Source organism: Carlito syrichta, unplaced genomic scaffold, assembly GCF_000164805.1.
Source record: "Carlito syrichta isolate Samal-C Ts95f unplaced genomic scaffold, Tarsius_syrichta-2.0.1 Scaffold316420, whole genome shotgun sequence".
Taxonomy (NCBI): Eukaryota; Metazoa; Chordata; class Mammalia; order Primates; family Tarsiidae; genus Carlito; species Carlito syrichta.
The window spans coordinates 1,649,018-1,669,019 of record NW_007260516.1 but is presented as its reverse complement, the minus strand read 5'-3'; the positions used below and the strand labels follow the sequence as shown (position 1 = coordinate 1,669,019).

The 20,002-nt window shown below is 39.8% G+C and overlaps 1 protein-coding gene across 1 annotated transcript in view; it reads right to left on the bottom strand.

Moving 5' to 3' along the window:
* Positions 1-20,002, bottom strand: part of PCSK5 (proprotein convertase subtilisin/kexin type 5) — a 467,206-nt gene that overhangs the window by 325,564 nt on the left and 121,640 nt on the right. The window contains exons 6-7 of the mRNA XM_021707170.1: positions 8,385-8,528; positions 6,426-6,502 (exon numbers count right to left, since the gene is read on the bottom strand). Coding sequence (XP_021562845.1) covers positions 6,426-6,502; positions 8,385-8,528 — 221 coding nt within the window. The remainder of the gene's footprint in view (positions 1-6,425; positions 6,503-8,384; positions 8,529-20,002) is intronic.

Genomic DNA, 20,002 nt, shown 5'->3' with positions numbered 1-20,002 from the left:
TTATTCTACCAAAGATACCAGGCTAGAGGACAAACATACCTGTGTCAGAGAAGGGCCTGTCAGGAAACACCAGGCTCTTTTATAATGGATAACGTGAGAAGAATTTATTCAAAGAGCTTATATAAAGATGCAGGTAGGGTACGGAGGAACCAATAGAGAAGAGAGTAGTATTCTGGCCTAGAAACACTGGGAAACTCTTAGACCTAAAGAGACTTGGGGGAGGATGTGGTTACTGGTATCCAGAAAGGGCAACTCTTAGGAGGTCAGCCTTAGGATCACCTAAAGGGAATTAAGATCCTCAGGGATGCAGCTAACCCCCAGTGACCCAGAAAGAAGGGAACAGAGAGTAAATATCCCTTATTAATTCTCCTGAATTCCACTGTTCTACTCAAGTCTTCCATTGGTCAAGCCCAAGGGAAAGCCAGAGGGCAAGAGAGCCCATTAACACAGACCCTTAAGGTCAGGTTTCTGGGGTACCAGGAATGTGGGAGGTTAGAAAAAAGATATCCGGCACAAAGGCCTACTATATATAATACCATTTAACAGGTCAGTTACTTCAGTTGGAACACATTTTGGTCATTCATCTAGATGGGCCAATCAAGGTCTGGACTCCTCTCATCATGCTAAGTAGGAGCAAATAGACATGTCAAATCCCAAACTAAACCGAAAATCAACTTCTCAGCATCTATTCCCTACATTAGTAAATGTGATGCCATTCACAAGAAGAAAAGTCTTATAAAAGAAATAATAAGCTTACAGGTGCTGTGAAAAGTGATCGGAGACATATCCAGCTCAGAATAGGAAGAGTGAAAGAAAGCATGGCCAGAAAACTGACATGCATTCAAGGAGGAGGAGGAGGAATTCTCCACATTCAGATGGTGGAAGGATGACCAGCTGGGACATATTTCAGGGAACTGCACAAGTCCTGCAGGGGTGGTGAGTGAAGTGGGAGGAGGGAAGTATACATGAAGCAGAACAGACTTAATAATGAGGGAGGAGTTGGGTCATAAAGGATCTTGTATTTTTTTTTTTTTTTTGAGTCAGAGTCTCACTCTGTCGCACAGGCTGGAGTGCAACGGCCGCTCCGGCCACCGCAGCCTCGACCTGCTGGGCTCCGGCGATCCTTCTGCCTCAGCCTTCCCAGTAGCTGGAACTACAGGCGCGTGCTACCATGCCTGGCTAATTTTTTGATTTATTGTAGAGATGAGGTCTTGCCTGCCCGGGCAGGTCTCGAACCCGCGGGCTCAGGCAATCCACTCACCTCAGCCTCCCAGGATCTTGTATTTTTAACATACATCAAGACATTAAAGATTTTAATGTTCTTATTTTGGTTCAGAAACTATCTCAGATGGCAAGATGGGAATGAGAAGATAAGAGAACCATTTCGGAGACTCTTATAAGGATCTATCCTTGAAGGGAATAAACTAACATAATGGTGAGTGTAGATGGCTGGGGTGGGTGGGGAGAAGTTTAGTGTGTAAGGTTTTTGAGAGCTGTTAAACAGGAGAAACTACATGGTGAGAACTGTCAGGACTTGATGACTAATGGCTGTCAAGGTTAAGGGGAAGGGATGGCTGGCTTCTGGTCTGAAAAAAGTTTTTCCCTATGGTACTGCAACATGCCATGTGAGTGCACTTAAAATGTTACTTACTTCAGTAACATTTATTGCATCATGAACCTGTATGTATAGAAATGAATTTTCTAAAATATTCTGTGGAACATCATCCTAAGTGAACTAACACAGGAACAGAAAACCAAACACCACATGTTCTCACTTACAAGTAGGAGCTAAAACAAGGATCTGCAAAGGCATACAGGCTCGTATAATGGACACTGGCGACTAAGAAGGGGGAGGGTGATAAGGGGTGGATGGATGAAAAATTACCTATAGGGTACGAAGTGCACAGGTAGGGGTGGTGGGTACAATTAAAGTCCAGACTTTTTTGCTGCTATACAATGCATCCAAGTAACGAAAACTATTTGTACCTCCCTACAACTATTGAAATAAAAACATTTGTAAATATAAATTTTCTGAAATATTTATTACAGATTCTTTCATGAACATAAAATCTATGGCTGTTATCATCTGAATGTGCCCCTCCAAAATTCATGTGTTGAAATCTAATCCCCAGTGTGGTGGGGCCTTGGGTGATAGTGAATAGGTCATGAAGGCAGAGCCCTTGTGGATGGGATTAGTACCTCTATAGAAAAAGCCTGAGTGAGCTTGTTTGCCACTTCCATCATGTGAAAACACAGCAAGAAGGCACCATCTTAGTGGAATAAGCCCTCAGACACAAAATCTGCTGGTGTCTTGATCTTGGACGTCCCAGCTTCCAGAACTGTAAGCATTACATTTCTATTATTTATGAATTATCAAGTCTAAAGTTATTTGTTACAGCAGCCTGAACTAAGACAGCTATACATGCAAAGCATCAAATATTTTTTACAGCTGCCGGTTTTTTTATACATTAAGCCTCTAGTAATATATAGAGGAGTGCTGAAAAATGAACACATTTTAAGTATGACATTCAGTCAAAAGATGGCGTTAATCAAATGAATGCTAGTGTCACCATGCAGTAGGCAGGACAGTCAAAGAAAATGGCGGAAGCACAGTTGAGCATATATCATACTACACATTGCTACTGTAATTTAATTCAACTTCAAAAAGTAAGACATAGATAGCATTTCTTAAAACGTGTATACATGTTTTTGGCAACCTCTATATACTTGTAGTCAACATTACATCAATTCATTTCTTAGACATTGGTCAAATAACTACTATTAGTATATTGTAGTTGTTATTTTGCAAAACTATTAGAGAAAATTGTCTTAAATATTTGGAAAAACAAATCAGCCTCTGATAATGACCCTAATTTTCTTTGGAAAGTTTTATCTGACCACTAAGCTATGGGATTACTTTATCTGAACATATTTGGCTAAATCCTTGATGTAAAGAAAAAATGTTTATACAGGTCACGGATCTGTTGTGCGTATGTGTATGTGTGTGGTGTGAGTGTGTGTCTGTGTGTGTGTGTGTTTTCTCTCTAGTGCTGATTTAACATATTTCCCTAAGCAGAAAATGTTGACTACATTCATTGGCTTTGCTCTGGAACACTGTCTCCGAACAACAGTCCTCATCTAGAGGAAAGAGAAAGAGAAGCCACACACACTTTGGTTTCTGCAACATGGCAACATTTGTAAAACCAAAATGACGTGTGAAAGGAAGACTAAAGAACCAGAAGAAATGTATTTCCATTCACCCTGGTTAAATCTTCCTCGAAACAGAGATAAGAAACAAAATGAAAAACTCATTCCTTTTAGAAAATGAGTCTTTAACCCAAGGGTTGGTTTATTTGGATTCTAGGCCCACATACCACACGTTCAAAATATATTGCTATGGTGTCATCTCCTACTAAATGTTGCTATGACTTTTAAGCAAGAACATTTAATAGGAAGTAACCTAGGGAAGGGATGACCTAACTCAGCCATCAATAATTCATCTATTGGAAATAGGAGTAGTGGTATGAAATGCCAGCCAACTATTTCATTTGTAGGGAGGTGTTTTCTATTTTAAGCCTAAAACAATGCAGTCAGTCAGCTTTATTTGGCAAGCTAATATAAATGGAGGCAAAGCTGAACCGAAGGACAGGTTTTGATGATCTCCTCTAATCATGCTATTTCTTTAGCATCAGTTACTTAGGTCCGACACACCACCATTTAGAAAGTTGAAAAAGTGACAAGAAAGGGATTTTTGTGACTTTTGTACTTCAGAGGTGACTTCCTTCACTCCAAAGCATGACAGTAAAAATCTAATCATGCAAATCGAAGAGAGATACTTTGCATAAAGTTTTGAGGGTACATTCTCTATTAGTACTAAAAAGCCTTCAGGCATTCGTGTTTCTTACTAAGTCATCTCCAAATTCAACCAGTTAGGAATCTACATTTTTTCCCTCACTGTATCCTCCAAGCATTTAGCACAGAGCCACACACAAAGCAGGGTTGCAATGAATATTTGTTGAATGAATGAACAAATGCAGTCAACTAGGAAATAATTCCAACTATGCTCTGAAGTCTCCTGATCTGATTGTACAATGAGGAGGCATTTGCACAGTATATGCCTCAACTTCCTTATTCTGCCGACGACTAGAAATTCTTCACTTCTACTATCACTACCTTATATTAAATTTAAGGACTCATGTTCCACCATGGAAGATGCAGAAATGGAATCAAAACCAGACTAACTGAAGACTGCATGAGTCACAATTCCCACCCCTCAAAGAAGCAGAAAAACCAATCTCAATCTCTAACTATAGAAACAGAATTTCTATAGTTAGAGGTTGAGATTTAAATGTGAAATGTTCATATGAACACATATTTTGCCTTAATTTAAATGTGAAATGCTCATATGAACACATATTTTGAGTTAACAGTAATTTTTAACTGATTATTTATCAAGACTTAAATATACAACTACAACACGTAATTCCAATAATAACAGTTATAATTATGTAGTCAGCTTGGTGTTTTACGCATATTATTGCTATTCTTTAGAGGTATTATTATGCCCACTTTAGAAATTTTTTTTAAGTACTAAAGTTCAAAATAGTTAAGCCCAAAGATCATCAAGCTGATCAAGAAGAGCCGGGACTAAAAGTCAGCTGCTCTAAACTACAAACTTAAACTCTTATTTCCTAATGCTGGTGACCGCCATCCAAACGAAATTAGCAACCCACGGATCTGTGCTTAAAGACTGACCTATCAATCATATCTATCATTGTGGGCTAATAGGCAGAGAGGATATTTTAATTCTAAATGCCCGGATACATGCCCTTGATCAGCTTAGAGAAAAAGTCAGGCAGAACTGTACATCCACATACCCCAAGGTACTGTTGACTTCAATAAAACAGAGGTGGGGATTGTTGGTGTCGTATCTAGAAAACGCCATATTTCACTGTCAAGACTACAAACCTGAGCACACATCTGGAACATCTTGTCCTCCAACAATCAAACTCCCACCGTACTCAATGAACCACAGATAGTGCTTGGAATGGGTCAAAACACACTAGAATACCTCAGAGTGAGCATGACCACAGGGACTCTTCTGGAACAACGGTCTTAGGAAGCAGCCAAGTTTAGAAGAAATTCTCAGAAAGGATTTTAGAAGGATAGTCTATAAAAAGTCATCAAAGCCAATACTCAAAGAACTGTGATTACACATAGACATTATAATCTAAACAACAACAACCAGGCCTGAAAGAAAACTATCCAATTTAATTTAGGCCTCTTTCTCTTTTTGTTTGGAAATTCTGGAAAATTCTATCTATAGCAATTTGTATGTTAATGCTTTTGCCACTGAATCTGATCTAGAATAATTACTTTGTTGTTAATATTAGCAAACAGCATATTTCTACAGCTACTTTGCTTAAAAGTCTTCTTTTTAGATGGCGGAAAAAATACATGTACAGTTACAATTTTCTAGGTCATATGGTTTTATCTAAACTTATTGACTTACTTAATCAAATAATACTAGCTGAGAAATTTTTCCCTAAAGAAAAAAGCAGACTGGAAATAGCACAAAATAAGTGGGCTGAACAGTTATCTCTGCAGCTTGTTAATGCTAACCTAAAGTATGTACATAAAAATTCAAATGAAAGTGTCTAAATCACTGTACTGTCCCAAGGAGCTTCACAGTAAAAGGGAAGAAAGTTAATTAATGTGATGTAGAAACTGGAAATATCTACTAATGTTTTAAGGAATCTGGGTCATTATGTAAGCATGAAAAACTATTCCCCCTTACTTACTGAGGGGTGTAAAATATTAAATATGTTATCAGATGAATGTGCATTTTCATTTGCATTCACTAAAACTATAAACTAATCGAAAAGTGTGTTATATGGGTTTCTGTGCCTCTTGACTGGGGAGGATAAGAATGGTAATGCGTTCCACAAATGGTAGGGATCCTTCTAGATATTTCAGGGATATCAGTGGAAAACACAACCACTATAAAGTAGAGCAGAAGAAAGTAAAATAGAAAGCTCCGCAAACACATTATTCAATCAAATTTGTTCAGTCTGACAGAATCAAGTAACTCTTGGGAGGCACTTGGTTTTGTCTCTCCCTTTACCACCCCATCCCCAAAACAAACAGGTCATAGGCCAATGACTATATGAGAGGCAACCCCTGGTTCCATCCTCAAGATCTGGAAATGCATAGACAATCCCCACAGCTTTTTCTACAACCATTCCTACTATGTGGACCATCTCTTTTCTTACTCAGAAGCTCCAGCGGAAAGACACTTGTTTATCTTAGAGCAAATTAGGGATCATTTGTTACCAAGGATTTTGAAGAAAATACTTCCCTCAGCAAGAGTGGAAAACAAAGCTCCTTGCCAGCCACACGCCAGTCACCCCTCACTTGGGACTTACTTGTTCTCATTGCTTGCATCATAACGAGGCATTGGGTCTAAGTCATTTCCATTCACGTCACAACTCGCCAGCGCATCCTATGGCCACAGAAGAGACAGCAAGAAAAAGGAAAGAGACATTCATTAATTAGCCATTGACCCACAGGCTCATGCATTTTTAAACACATTTCTGCTAGAAAGTAATTAGGTTAACTAATACGCTCATGGTTCGGTGGTGTCAGGATGCCTTAGGGAGGGACTGCTCGTTGGGTAATAATTAGTGCTGTATTTTTCCCCTGCAAGGTGAAGAAGCACTCTCCACAGACCAAAGAAGTGCCCAGTGCATTTGCCAGCACTCTTCCCTTCATGCCTAGAACGACCTAGTTCATGAAATGTGTATCTTTCGAAGATGTTCTTAATTACTGCCTTTTCTGTGAAAGTGCTCCTTGACTATCTAGAAGCAGAGTGATTTATTCTCCATAAATTCTCTCCCTATTCCTTACTTGGTTTCTTGAACTTGCGACTTCCTATCATATTTGAGATTTTAGAAGACAAAAATCATTCACATATTATTGGTAAGTAGGCTTTAGAGTATATCTAATATAATAATTTTGCCTACAAGAAAACAGAGGCCCAAAAGAGGTTAATGCCTTTTGGCATGACACAAACCAAGACTGAAACGCACGTACTCTGACACCTCATCCAATGGGCTTTCTCTACCTTCTCCATCAGGAGAGCCAAGAGGGCACTAATAACGATAATTGCACAGTTAATTCTGGAGAATTCTTTTTCAAGGAAAAAAAAATGAAAAAGGTAAAGACTGCAATCAAAATTACATGAAAACTATTTGTATTTAACCAAATATATCCATAGACAGTGGGGAGCAGCATCACACAGTAAAAACCTCTTTGCATGTGACAAGAAAGACATTTCTGCTGGGGTATAGGCAGTTTCTGTTCTTAACATCTGACCTTGGTGACACATCTGAGTCTTCAGGCTTCAGTTTCTTCTCCTTTTAAATGAGGAGACTAAACTGAGGTTCCTTTTTAGCTGTACGATTCTATGCTGTGAAGAGACACCAGTTTGCCTGAGTACACCTGGACACAGCGAACTCAACTGTTTTGTTCAAATGAGAAGTAAGTGAATTTGTGGTTCCTTCTTAAGAAATGGAATTGACTGATTCCTATAGATTACTGAGAGGCTGATCATTAATTTAAATAAGGTGCTTTAAATAAGGTGGGAGGAGAGGGGGGAAAGAGAGAGAAAGAAAGAGAGAGAGACAGACAGAGAGAGAGAGAGACCAGCAGAGTAACTTGAGGAAGGTTCTAAGTACATTTTTCTCCACAAAAGAAACAAACGGTATCTTTTGTTTCTGGTTGCTTGGATAAATTGTTGTGAACAGTGTATGCTGTTGGTAGCAGATGGTCAGATGGAGCTCATGGTGGGGTTTCTGCTACCTTATCACTTTCTGTTTGTAGGTCAGAACATCATAGGCTCTGGAAAGTTGCAAGTGCTATCTCATGCTTCCTGTATTCTAAGAGTTCATCTTTTTTTTTTTTGAGTCGGAGTCTCACTCTGTCGCCCAGACTGGAGTGCAGTGGCGGCTCCCTGCCACCGCAGCCTCGACCTGCTGGGCTACGGCGATCTTTCCGCCTCAGCCTTCCGAGTAGCCAGAATTACAGGCGTGCGGTACCACGCCTGACTGATTTTTTGATTTATTGTAGAGATGAGGTCTGCTGCCCAGGCGGGTCTCAAACCCGTGGGCTCAGGCAATTCACTCAACTCAGCCTCCCAAAGGCACGGGATTACAGGCTGAGCTACCGAGCCTGGCAAGAGTTCATTTTTACAAGAAAAAAGCAAAAACATAGAGCCTATTGTATGTTGCTACATTTTTCAGTAGCTAGCCAACATATTGATAAACATTACATGAGTTTCCTGCTTCCCAGGAAGGAAGACCTTCCAAACCACGACCAACACTCACATAGTTTTGCATCAGGTCCGGATGGGTTCTCTCAATGCCATCATCCAGGATGGTGACCACAATGTTCTTGCCTGTGTAGCCTCTCTTCCAGGCTCCTTCGATATTCATGTCAGACTGGCAGGGATGCGTGTTGTCACTGCAGTGCTGAAGGAGGAAGAGGATGTTTTAAGATTACTAACTAGCGAGGAGATGGGAGAATTCCCTACTCCATAAGATAATGCATTAAATGAACAGCGATTTGGTAGACCGCCTGGTAGAGCAGGTGCACAGATCTCCAGCGTCATAAAAGGGGAAGATAGGAAGGAAAGACGCAGGAAAAGCAAATGAAACAGAAATCTCTCTACCACCAGCTCTGACCTGTTCTTATACCATAAATCCTTTGGAAAAGCATAAAATAAAGTCTATCTCAACAGCAGAAAAATGGCTGTATCATTTTATTGTTAGCATGTTTTAATGACACAAATTAAGCACTGTAGCACTTCATTTATAAATCCAACCCAGCTAGCTGAAGAACATTACTTTATAATTTCTTAACCTGGCACCTAGAAGCCAATCTGGCTACACATGGAACTAACCCAGGCGGCTTTTGAACAGCCAGTCAGAAGTGTGTTCCTGTGAGAAACTCCTGAATGAGAAAAAAATAACAGGTTTTCCAAAGGGCAGGCTGAAACACATGGCTCCCCAGTTCATTACATGTGCTAATTTCATTCATGTGGCTATAAGTATAGAAATGTGTTGAAAAATGGATTAGTCCATCAGCTTCTCCTGCTATAATTTACTAGTGTTCACCCAAGCCACACAATTGTTCCTTTATTTTCTTTTTTAAGTCAGGGTCTCTGACGCCCAGGCTGGAGGGCAATGGCATGCTCATGGCTCACTGCAGCCTCAACTTTCTGGACTCAGGCAAATCTTCCACCTCAGCCTCCCAAGTAGCTGGAACTACAGCACATGCCACCAAGTCCAACTAATTATTTTTTTTTTTTGGTAGAGAGGAGGTCTCGCTACGTTGCCCAGGCTGGTCTTGATCTCCTGGGCTCAAATGGTCCTCCCACCTAAGCATTTCAAAGTGCTGGGATTACAGGCGTGAGCCGCCATGCCTAGCCAACTGTTCCTTTAAAGTCCATCTCTTTGAAAGACATCTTTTTCCAGGTTCTCAAGTGATGTTGTTTTCCAGGTTCTTAAGACTCGGTAGAGGAACAAAGATGAGATCTGTTGCTATACAGTCACAGAAACACAAGCCTCCTCCAGGTCCTTCCCTATTCACTACTGTCTTTCCACTTTGTAACAGATAGCACAGCACTTTAGGAATAGAAGAGAGCATCAAGTTTTATAGGCTCAAAGCATAATGGAGGCCCCAGTGCCACTGATCCATTTAACACACACATTATTGAGTGACTACTGCATGCTGGGGGTACGGCTGTGAATAAGGCAAATGAAGCCCCTGTTCTAAAGGGGAGACACAGAATATAGAGAAACACATGAAAAAGACCATTCAGGGTGCTCTGTATGTTTCAAAGGAGTTAACAAAGGTGATATGATGATGAATGCTGGGGGTCTGAGTACACCACTTTAGGTGGGATGGTCAGGAAAGACTCCAGGGTCTGAGAGAGTGAAATGTGAGCTGAGACACGACTGGTTTACCCAAGAGCCTAGGGACAAGTGTCCTAGTAGGGGCCACAGCAAATGCAGAGACTGTAAGGAGAGAAAGAGGGCCAGGCAGTGGCTCATGTCTGTAACCTGAGCACTCTGGAAGGCCCAGGCAGGAGGACTGCTAGAGCCCCAAGGGTTTCAGACCAGCCTGGGTAACATAAGAAAACTCATCTCTACAAAAAAATCAAAAATTAGTAGGGCATGTACCTGTAGTCCCAGTTACTTAGGAGACTGAGGTGGAAGGATCACCTAAGTCCAGAAGGTCAAGGCTGTGGTGACCAGTGATCTGTGCCACCGCACTCCAACCTGGGCAACAGTGAGACTCCGATGAAGGAAGGGAGGGAGGGAGGGAGGGAGGGAGGAAGGAAGGAAGGAAGGAAGGAAGGGAGGGAGGAAGGAGAAAGCGAGAAAAGGATGAATATTGCTCAAACTTAGTGAACCAGTAAGAGAAGCGCTTGAAAGCAGCAAATTAGAAGGGAAGTCAAGGTCTGATCATTTAGATCATTGAAGGCCACGGCTTGACTTTTATTCCAAGTACATCCTTTCTTTCCAAACCTCAATCCAGAAAATCAAATGCTAACTAGTGACAGATACCTCCAGTGCCCCTGGCATAAATTTGTTAATTTCTCCAAATGACACTGCCTTTTATTAAGTGATACAAATACATTCGAGTAGTTTCAAGGATTTATTCTAAGAAAAGGTGTTCCCATGTTTTCATGACAGATAATATCAATTCCAAGGAGAATAGGGGTTTGTAATTTTTTTTTTTTTGAGTTGGAGTTTCACTCCGTCTCCCAGACTGGAGTGCAGTGGCCACTCCCGGCCACCGCAGCCTCGACCTGCTGGGCTCCGGCGATCCTTCCGCCTCAGCCTTCTGAGTAGCTGGAACTACAGGCTGGCTAATTTTTGATTTATTGTAGAGATGAGGTCTCACCAAGATGCCCGGGCGGGACTCGAACCCGCGGGCTCAAGCAATCCACTCACCTAGCCTCCGAAAGTGTGGGATTACAGGCTGAGCCACTGAGCCCGGCGGGGTTTGTATTTTTATGAACATTTGCATCTTTTGCCTGCCTTCCTGACTTCTGGGAGCTGAGGCCCTGCACACGTACTCTACTACTCTCCCCTACCGACCCCAATCCACTCTCCCTCCTTCATCCTGTTTTTGGCACCCAACTCTGGATCTACCCCTGCCCCACATAGCTTTTCTCAGTCTACTTTTATTCATCCCTTCCGTGCACTTAGAAACACACACACACACACACACACACACACACACACACACACACACACATTCTGTTCTACACAATCCAACCGCTACTCAGTGAATTTTGCTAAAATGTTGTTGACCGTTGAATCTTGGATATGAGTTTTGTCTCCCTGATTGTAAGCCTCTAGAAGACCATACCTTCAACTAAGTCCAACCTAGCATTTCAGAAATATTGGCACACTAGAAATTAGGGCATGTTCCCAACCTTATTTCCATTATGCATACTGTTCTGACTTCTTCAGCGATACCCAGCCAGCTAATGCTCATTAATGATAATGATAATAAAAGAAGTAGTGTAGATTTCCAAAATGCCTACGTTTTTCAGAAGTCTCATTATGGCAAGAGTTTGGATCTCTCCTCACCAAATATTTTATTTTAACACAAAGCAACCTTGACAGGTTTTTATTTCATTTTCTTTTCAAACCTGCTGTGGCCACCTGCGGTGTCAATTGTGACATGAAGTAATGTTAATGTGGCCAAGAGGTGGGCTGGAGGAAGGAAATGCACAGGAAATGGGTAACCCACAAATGGGATAACTGCCCTGGATTGGAAGGATGCTGCCTGAAATAGTAATTATGAAAATTGAAGAAAACCAGCCGTCTATGGAAAACATGTGTGTTAGAAGGGAAGCAAGTAGGTTCCTTTCTTCCACCTCTGCTTCTGTTGAATCTGACTTTACCATTAAATATTCTTGTACCACTTTTTTCTCTTTTTTTTCTTTATATCCGCCACCATGGTTGGAGGCGAAGCAGGGGAAATATCCAATTGATACTTCCACTTGGATATAATCTAATACAGCAGACAGCCAAAATGTCAAAGATAAAAAAAAATTAATCAAACCCTGGAGTGTTTCTTGCAAATGAGTAATAAAGTCAGAGGACACTTGAATCAGAGCCCTGGGTCCTGAACGTGAACATTAGATTGCTAACACATTTCAAACGGTCCAGACTTTCAGAGGTGTTTCTAATGTAACTGTTTCCTATATACCCATGGTATCCAGAGAACAAAGACTATGGGAAATACTGATGTCACTCAACACTGAACAAAGACAAAAATGAGTTCGTCATTTCCTTAACTGACTGATTGAAATGGTATTTAAACTAAGCTCTATTTATTTGCCAGGAATCTATGTATGTTACCCAGCACTCAAATGCAAAAGGACACATATTAGCCCTCATTTCCTCATCCACAGTCAACCATGGTGAGAAGATTCTGCCAGGAGACCAAAGATGAGTGTCTGGAATTGTGTTACCACGTATGTAAGCCCATGGCCTGGTGTTCACAAAAAAGGGCCAGTCAGAAACTTCCAACATATGTGAAGTTGTTGAAAACTACATATGAGCACAATATATGCAAAATAAGTATTTATAATAAATTTGTGTACCTTCAGTTCTGAACAATGTACTGTATTCAGTAATGGCCTATTAAACATTTAAAAACAACAATGGACACAGAACAGAAAATATTGCACAGAAATAAAGGTTACCACCAAGATCTCTCACTTTTTTAATCCATAAAAGCTTTTATTCTTTTTAGAAATGAAATTTTAAACAGATTGTTCTGTGAGTTCAAGAGATGGCCTTTTCCATCAAGGGCTATGAGCTATTCTGCTTATAAACCAGTCTGGATGTGTCCACTTCTCTTGGGGCTTCATAAACATATCACAGTGTTTGCTCAATGAAAGAAAAGTTTATACCTGACATAAACACTTTGTTATGTTCTCACCATCATTTTCTTCACACTGGGATGCGGGAAAGCCCTCAATGTCATTCTTTTAAAACTTCTCTAAGTTCTGAGGCTCTCCAGTGAACTGCCAGTTAAACGCTGTCAACAATCTGCTAACATTGAAAACATTTGTTGTTCATTATTACCGATCAGTGGCTCACACGACGTATCTCCGACTAGATAATGTTAACAAGGAAACAGAATCAAATACATAAAAATTTGTTTTAGAGACAAGTGAAGAAACACATCTAGTCAATGAAATACAGTGTATGCACGCCTGAAATTCTTTGTAAAATTTGGAGCTCAGGAGTTGTAAGAATCTTTTTAAAAAATAGAACTGATACTCCCTTAAGTGAAAATACAACATCTATTAGGTCTTTACCATGGCCAAGTACTGTACTAATCACTTTATGTGGATTTGTGTCATTTAAGACTTAGAACAACCACTTGTGAAAGAACAACCACTCATCATCTGTTTTTCACAGATAAAGAAAAGGAGACTTAACCTTCCACAGTTCACACAGCTGATCAATGAGGAATTAGGACTCAGACCCAAGCAGTCTGACACCAGAGCACAGGGCTGTGAAACTCTTGTGTTAAGAAGTAAAACAAAAAGAGCTTAGAACTGGGTCAGACCCAAGCAAATTCAGATAAGGGGTGGAGTTGGAGAACAGTTGTAGTAACGAAACTCAAATAACAGAAGTCACTCTGGCTGCAACACTGTAACCAGTGCATTTAAATGATGAAGTGGAATACAGTTGTCTAAGATTTTAGAGACCTTCTGATTTTTCCTCATCCCATTTATGACAGCACATCTTTTAGGAAACAACTTTCTATCTGAATATTTTCAATAACAGGAAGTTCACTTCTTGATTAAATAGTCAAGAATGTGCTGTTAAATTTTTTAATAGCCCTTATTTGTAGCATTCACCAATCTCCATGGTGTAAATATTCACGTCACAGCCAGTTTTAAATGACCACAATTGCAGAATTCCTGAATGTGTAACATGAAGTTTTCATGAGCTGCACGCTCCTAGCACCAGTCTGCCCTTGCCAGTTCTGCTCCATTTCTGATGAAGTCATGTCTTTCAGTGGGTCTGATATCTGCTTCTCAGTACTTGGGTACTACCCTAGGCTTAGTTCTCCCCTATGCAGTTTCAGAGAATAATTTCATTCTCTCTTGCATTTATTTCAAGAAAACCTTCTTTAACCTTTCTTTCTTAAGGCTACCTAAAAAAACACAACACAACACAACAAAAAACACTGGACTTTGGTCATTTGTACGGAAAGCCATTTGTGAGGAAGGCTCTTCTTGGGGTATATGAAGTAGCAATTCTGTACCTCCAAAACTGAAGGTGCCTTTACAGATTCTTGAAAATCTAAATTTAGCTAGATTAAGTCCTAAGATATTTACTACTACACTTATGGGTCAATTTAATGGACTTCAAATCCTTGGTTAATTCATCCTCTCTCTCTCTCTCTTACACACACACACACACACACACACACACACACACACACACACACAAACACACACTCACACAAACGCCCCTGGCCAAAATAGATCCACTGTCCCATTATTTAGAGAATGATTATTCAATCTGTGGATTATCCAGAAATTCCACAGAAGTTCAATATGTTTCAACAACACTAAACTCAGCATAGAAGCTAAGGACACGAGCTAAGGGAGATAAGACACAGGAGAGTTTGAATTTCACCCCTGCTACCTTCCAACTGTATGACTTATCAAGTTACCTAAATTTTTAAAACCTCATCTGTAGTTTGAACACAAAGAATAGCTATGAGTGAAAGAAGATGAAGTATGTAACAGTTGGCTGCTGTTATTACAAACACATTATTGTTGATAACATATTCATAGAAGGCATCCATGTTCTTAATAGTTTAGGAAAGAAAACTTTAGTTTAAAAAATGGAGCAATAGATTAGTGCAAAATAATGACATGATTGCTATCTTCACTGACTGGAGAGACAGATGAGGCAAACTTGAAAGGGCAATTGATCATTTGGAAGGTTAGCTGGGATGATCAGAATTATTTTATAATTGAGGTCTTGGGCCTGGGCTGGGGATGGATATACAGTGTCCAATTGTCTTTTAGTACATTGGTCAAACATTTTTGTCGCCAATGAATCATCCTGTTTCGCTCGATACATTCAAATTAATATTCTAACTCTGCGAGAACCATGGTTCCCATCTACTATAATATACTTTTGACACAAGATCATTTCTCAGTTACGAAATTTTAAGGGTGTCTCATACAATGCCAAGAAAAGATCAGAACATAGTGAATATTAGGGGAAGGCTGTGGAATATAAGATATGCCTATAATAGAGGAAAACAACAAATCCATTCCCAGAGTTCTACTCATAATTGAGGATTAAGAAATCAAAGCAGAGCAGCCAAAGGATAACTGGATGATCTTTAGATTCAATTAAGTAGACAGTATTTTTCATTTGTACATTTAGTGATTCTCTTTGACTCTATCAAAACCTGATCAATCTTGAACTGGAAATGTAGAGTCTTAAAAATACTTTAACAAAACAAAAACAAATAAACCCACAAACACATATCCCATTAAATAAATCTTTACTTGTCTCCTATTAGTGTTTGGAGAACTGGTTTCAGCTATATTACCTGGCTTGGTGCTGAACAGGTGTTTCTGTGGCCTAAGAATAACCTTACCTTTTATGTGTTTAGCCCTCTATACCTGCCAGGGTTCACAGATAGTCAAAATACCTCGGGTCCAAAAACTGTGAGGTTTTAGAAACCACGGCCTCCGTCTATTATTTCTCCTTCTCACACATTCTGATCACTATACTGGCCGTGGCACTGGCCCTGCTGTCAAGTCCTTGAAGCCTAGTCCATGTGACAGACAGACAAGCAATGACAAAAACACACGTTAGGTTTCATAACAACGGTTGTCAGGGTACTGTGGGAACATGAAACCGAGTCAGAGGGAGGAAGAGGAGGGCTGAGAACACTTCCAAGAGAAGGTAATGTTTAAACTGAGCTCCCAAAATCTGAGTTGACTAGACAAGGACAGGTGGGGAGGAAGAGGATGTGTCTATCTTGGTAAAGATAGAGAGTATTCAAATAAAGATTATAGAGTTAAAGGAACTGAACAAAACTTCAGCTGGAAGTTACAGGTTGTGAAAGGTGAAATGGAAGATGAAAAATGTAAAGATGAGGTTGGAGAGGTGAGTAGGAGGCTTTGTTACACATGAAAATCTTTCTAACACATGAGGTTATTGGTCTGAGGGAAGTCAGGCAAACCAGAAAGGTAGGAAAAAACACCAGTGCGTCAAGTTGAAGCAGCTTATCTAGAAGAGAAGATTTGGTTGTGTAATTGGGGAAGCGCCGTAAGAACACCTAATGTCAAATATGTATTTCTAAAGCAAATTTTAAGATCTCTGGGCATTCAGTTGAAATTCCTTTCACCAGAAGCCCAGTGTTTTTCTGTTCACCCATCCAATATTCATCATATCAGCAATCTATGGTTATTTATGTGTTTTATCTTCCCAGAGAAATTAAAAGCCACAGGTGATAATGGAGCCTGCATTATTTTTATATCTTTATAATCTTTAGAGCTCAAAATAAAAATACTTGACAATCCATGAATTGATATTTATTTAGAGAATGTGAAGGTTAATTTTATGTGTCAACTTGACTGAGATAAGCGATGCCCCAGAGCTGGTAAATACTATTTCAGGGTGTGTCTGTGAGAGTATTTCCAGAAGAGATTAGCATTTGAATAGATAGACTGAGTAAAGAAGACTCCCTCACCAGTGGGCATCACACAATCTGTTGAGGGCCTAAATAGGACAAAAAGTCGGAAAAGAGTTATTTTGCTCTCGGCTTGAACTGGGATATTTGTCTTTTTCTGCCCTTGGACATCAGTGCTCCTGGTTCTTGGGTTTTCAGACTTAGACTGGGATATATACCATTGACTCTTATGGTTCTCAGGCCTTCTGGGCTTGGACTATAATGACACTACTGGCTTTCCTGGGCCTCTAGCTCACAGACAGCAGATCATGGAACTTCTCGACCTCCATGATCACCTGAACCAATCCTTCATGGTGAATCTCTTCTTTATGTATCTCTCTCTATATATCCTATTGATTCTGTTTCATTGGAGAACCCTGACTAAAACATGTAGAGAGAATGTAAAGAGAGAAGGCAGAAATAAATTCTAAGATAAAATAAGGAAGAGGATAAACGACATAGTCAAACCATGATGCAGGTAACAGAAAAGGTACAAATAAGATCTAGCAATCAACCTGGCACAGCAGCTCATGTCTGTAATCTCAGCACTTTGGGAGGCCAAGGAGAGAGGATTGCCTGAGTCTAGGGATTCAAGACCAGCCAGGGCAACATAGCGAGATCTCGTCTCTACAATAAATCAAAAAATTAGCCGGACATGATAGCGTACACCTGTAGTTCCAGCTACCTGGAAGGCTGAGGCGGAAGGATCACCGGAGCCCAGCAGGTCGAGGCTGCGGTGGCCGGGAGTATGCCACTGCACTCCAGTCTGGGCAACAGAGTGAGACTCCAACTCAAAAAAAAAAGACTGAGGGGAAGGATTACCTGAGCCCAGCAGGTAGTGGCTGTGGTAGCTGTGAATGTGCCACTGTACTCCAGCCTGGGCGACTAAGTGAGACTCTGACTCAAAAAAAAAAAAAAAAAAAGATCTAGAAATCATTATTCACATGTTGACTCCTAATAAGTTACCTGCTTATGCAACTTTGCCAATGAAAAAGTCCAAGTAAGAATATAGGGCATGTGCAGGGACTGAAGCCTTCATAGGGAATTAAATGAGACATTCATGTGGGGGTGCTGATTATACTAATATAACATAGTGACAGGTAAGCTATTATCCCCTTATAGGCCTCGTGAGAAATTTCTCCTGTCAAGGAAAGAGCTCAGGGGTGCAAAAGTCTGTTTCCTTTGGAACAACAGAGGTCATGACAGAAGCAAACATTTCTCAGATCTTTACTGGTTTTTGGTATATGGCTCAATTGGAATAATGTTTTCCCCTTTAGGTCATTCAGTAATTCTTTCATAGGTTGAGAAGACACTCAGTTTTGCCAAATGACTTTCTATCTGGTTGACTATGAATCAAGAACAAATATTTCTTAATATATTACTCTCTCTCCCACACTGTGCAATTTGTAAATTAGTATATTTGTTTGCTTAGGAATGATCTCAATTAAAACGTTTTCCTTAAGTGTTTATTAACCAAGAAACAACTCCTATGCTGGAGCTTATAAAAATGAATTTTAGAAGCAATTGAGCTCAGTATTTAATGATTATAGAATATTATCAAGAAGGAACCCCCAATCTTTTCTAAAATGTAATTTCTTGTTTACATTGTTTGCAAAAGTCTGTTTTCATAGACCTCTTCATCTCTTGGTCCCCTCTGCATAAGTCTACTCTGAAACCCTCCCTCGTCTTTATTCACCGAGATCTCAGGAAATGGTGCGAACAAAAAATGGAGCACTTTTCCTTTCCTTTAAAAAAATGGAGCACTTTCCCTTTCCTTTAAAATGAGGAAGATGCAGTGTGGTTGGGATAAGTACAACGAAGTCACCAAAAATGTGTGAGAAAAAAGATGATGGCAAATATATATTTTTAAACATTGAAGGCATTTAAGGTCAAGGAGAGAGATTTGACATTATTTGAAAATACTGAAACATGACTGTTAATATGTCATCTTTCTTCATTTATACTGCTTCATAAATGATAGTATTCTTATGAAACATAATGGCAGAGGCAGCTGTTTTTCAGATGAGAAAACAGTCTACTCTTCAGTTGAACAAATAAGGAAGCACAGGAATACATTTGCATAACATCCTCCCAAACCTTCCTTCATTCTGCAGTTAGGTTTGGACAACATAATCATGATCTCTCAAGGGGATGGAAGGATGAATGAATGAACAGATGAACAGAGAGGCAAACAAACAAATAAATAAGTAAATAAAAACACATGCAAGTTTACTCTTCAAGTCCTGTCACATTTCAATTTTTTACAAATTTTTACTGAAGGCTGCACCTCTTCCAGGACTCTAAGGAACTTCTTAAGTCAGCCCCTCAAACTTCCATAGAATAGATGTTAAGGGATATTTTCAACCAAAGTCAAGTCACACAGGTTGCATATACATGAAAAGACAAAGAGATGGAAGAGGACAAGAGGATCAAATGCACGTAACAGTGAAGCCGTGCACATTTAAGTGATGTTTGTGTGATAATTAGATAGCCTCAGCCTCTTCAAGAAAAAGAACCACTGTCCTTTACAGAATACAAGCTTAACCTGCTTAAACTCAACCTGTAGAGCAGCAGACATTTGGTCTTAAATATTAACAGCGGTTCTCCTCATTTTTGTTGCAAAATAAGGCACGAAGGTAAACACCCTAAAGGACAAGAAAGATTTATTAGTGTGTGGAATTCTGTCTAAAAATAAAGAGGATGTGGAATTTCAAATGAGGTCTTTTCAGATTTTTTGGCTTGGCCTCTCTCTAGATCTATGAGATTACTGACTCAACTTTCTGAATATTCTGAAGGCTCTGAAGGGTTTTGCCATGGCCTCTAGTAAGTTATTACCACAAATATATTTGTTTCCTTAAACAATCTGTTGCAGTTGTGGTATAGAAGTTTTGAAAAGATAGGACAATATGAAAACAAGCAATCATAGCAGAAGGGGTAAGGTAGTTAAGGCCCACAAGGACCATACATAAAAGTTGCAGAAAAATCTGAATTCCACTTTGCTTTATTGCTAACACACTAGCCCACTTTGACATCAATTTTTTCCTTTTTCCAGTAATATGAATTCTTTAGGTATAACTAGTCTCTCTGTTGTATATAATCAAAGAATAAGTCTAGTATATATAATAGCCTCAAATGAAAGTATACTGCTTAGAAAAGGAGAAACATTCAATATCACTAGTTGAAGTTTACATTGACT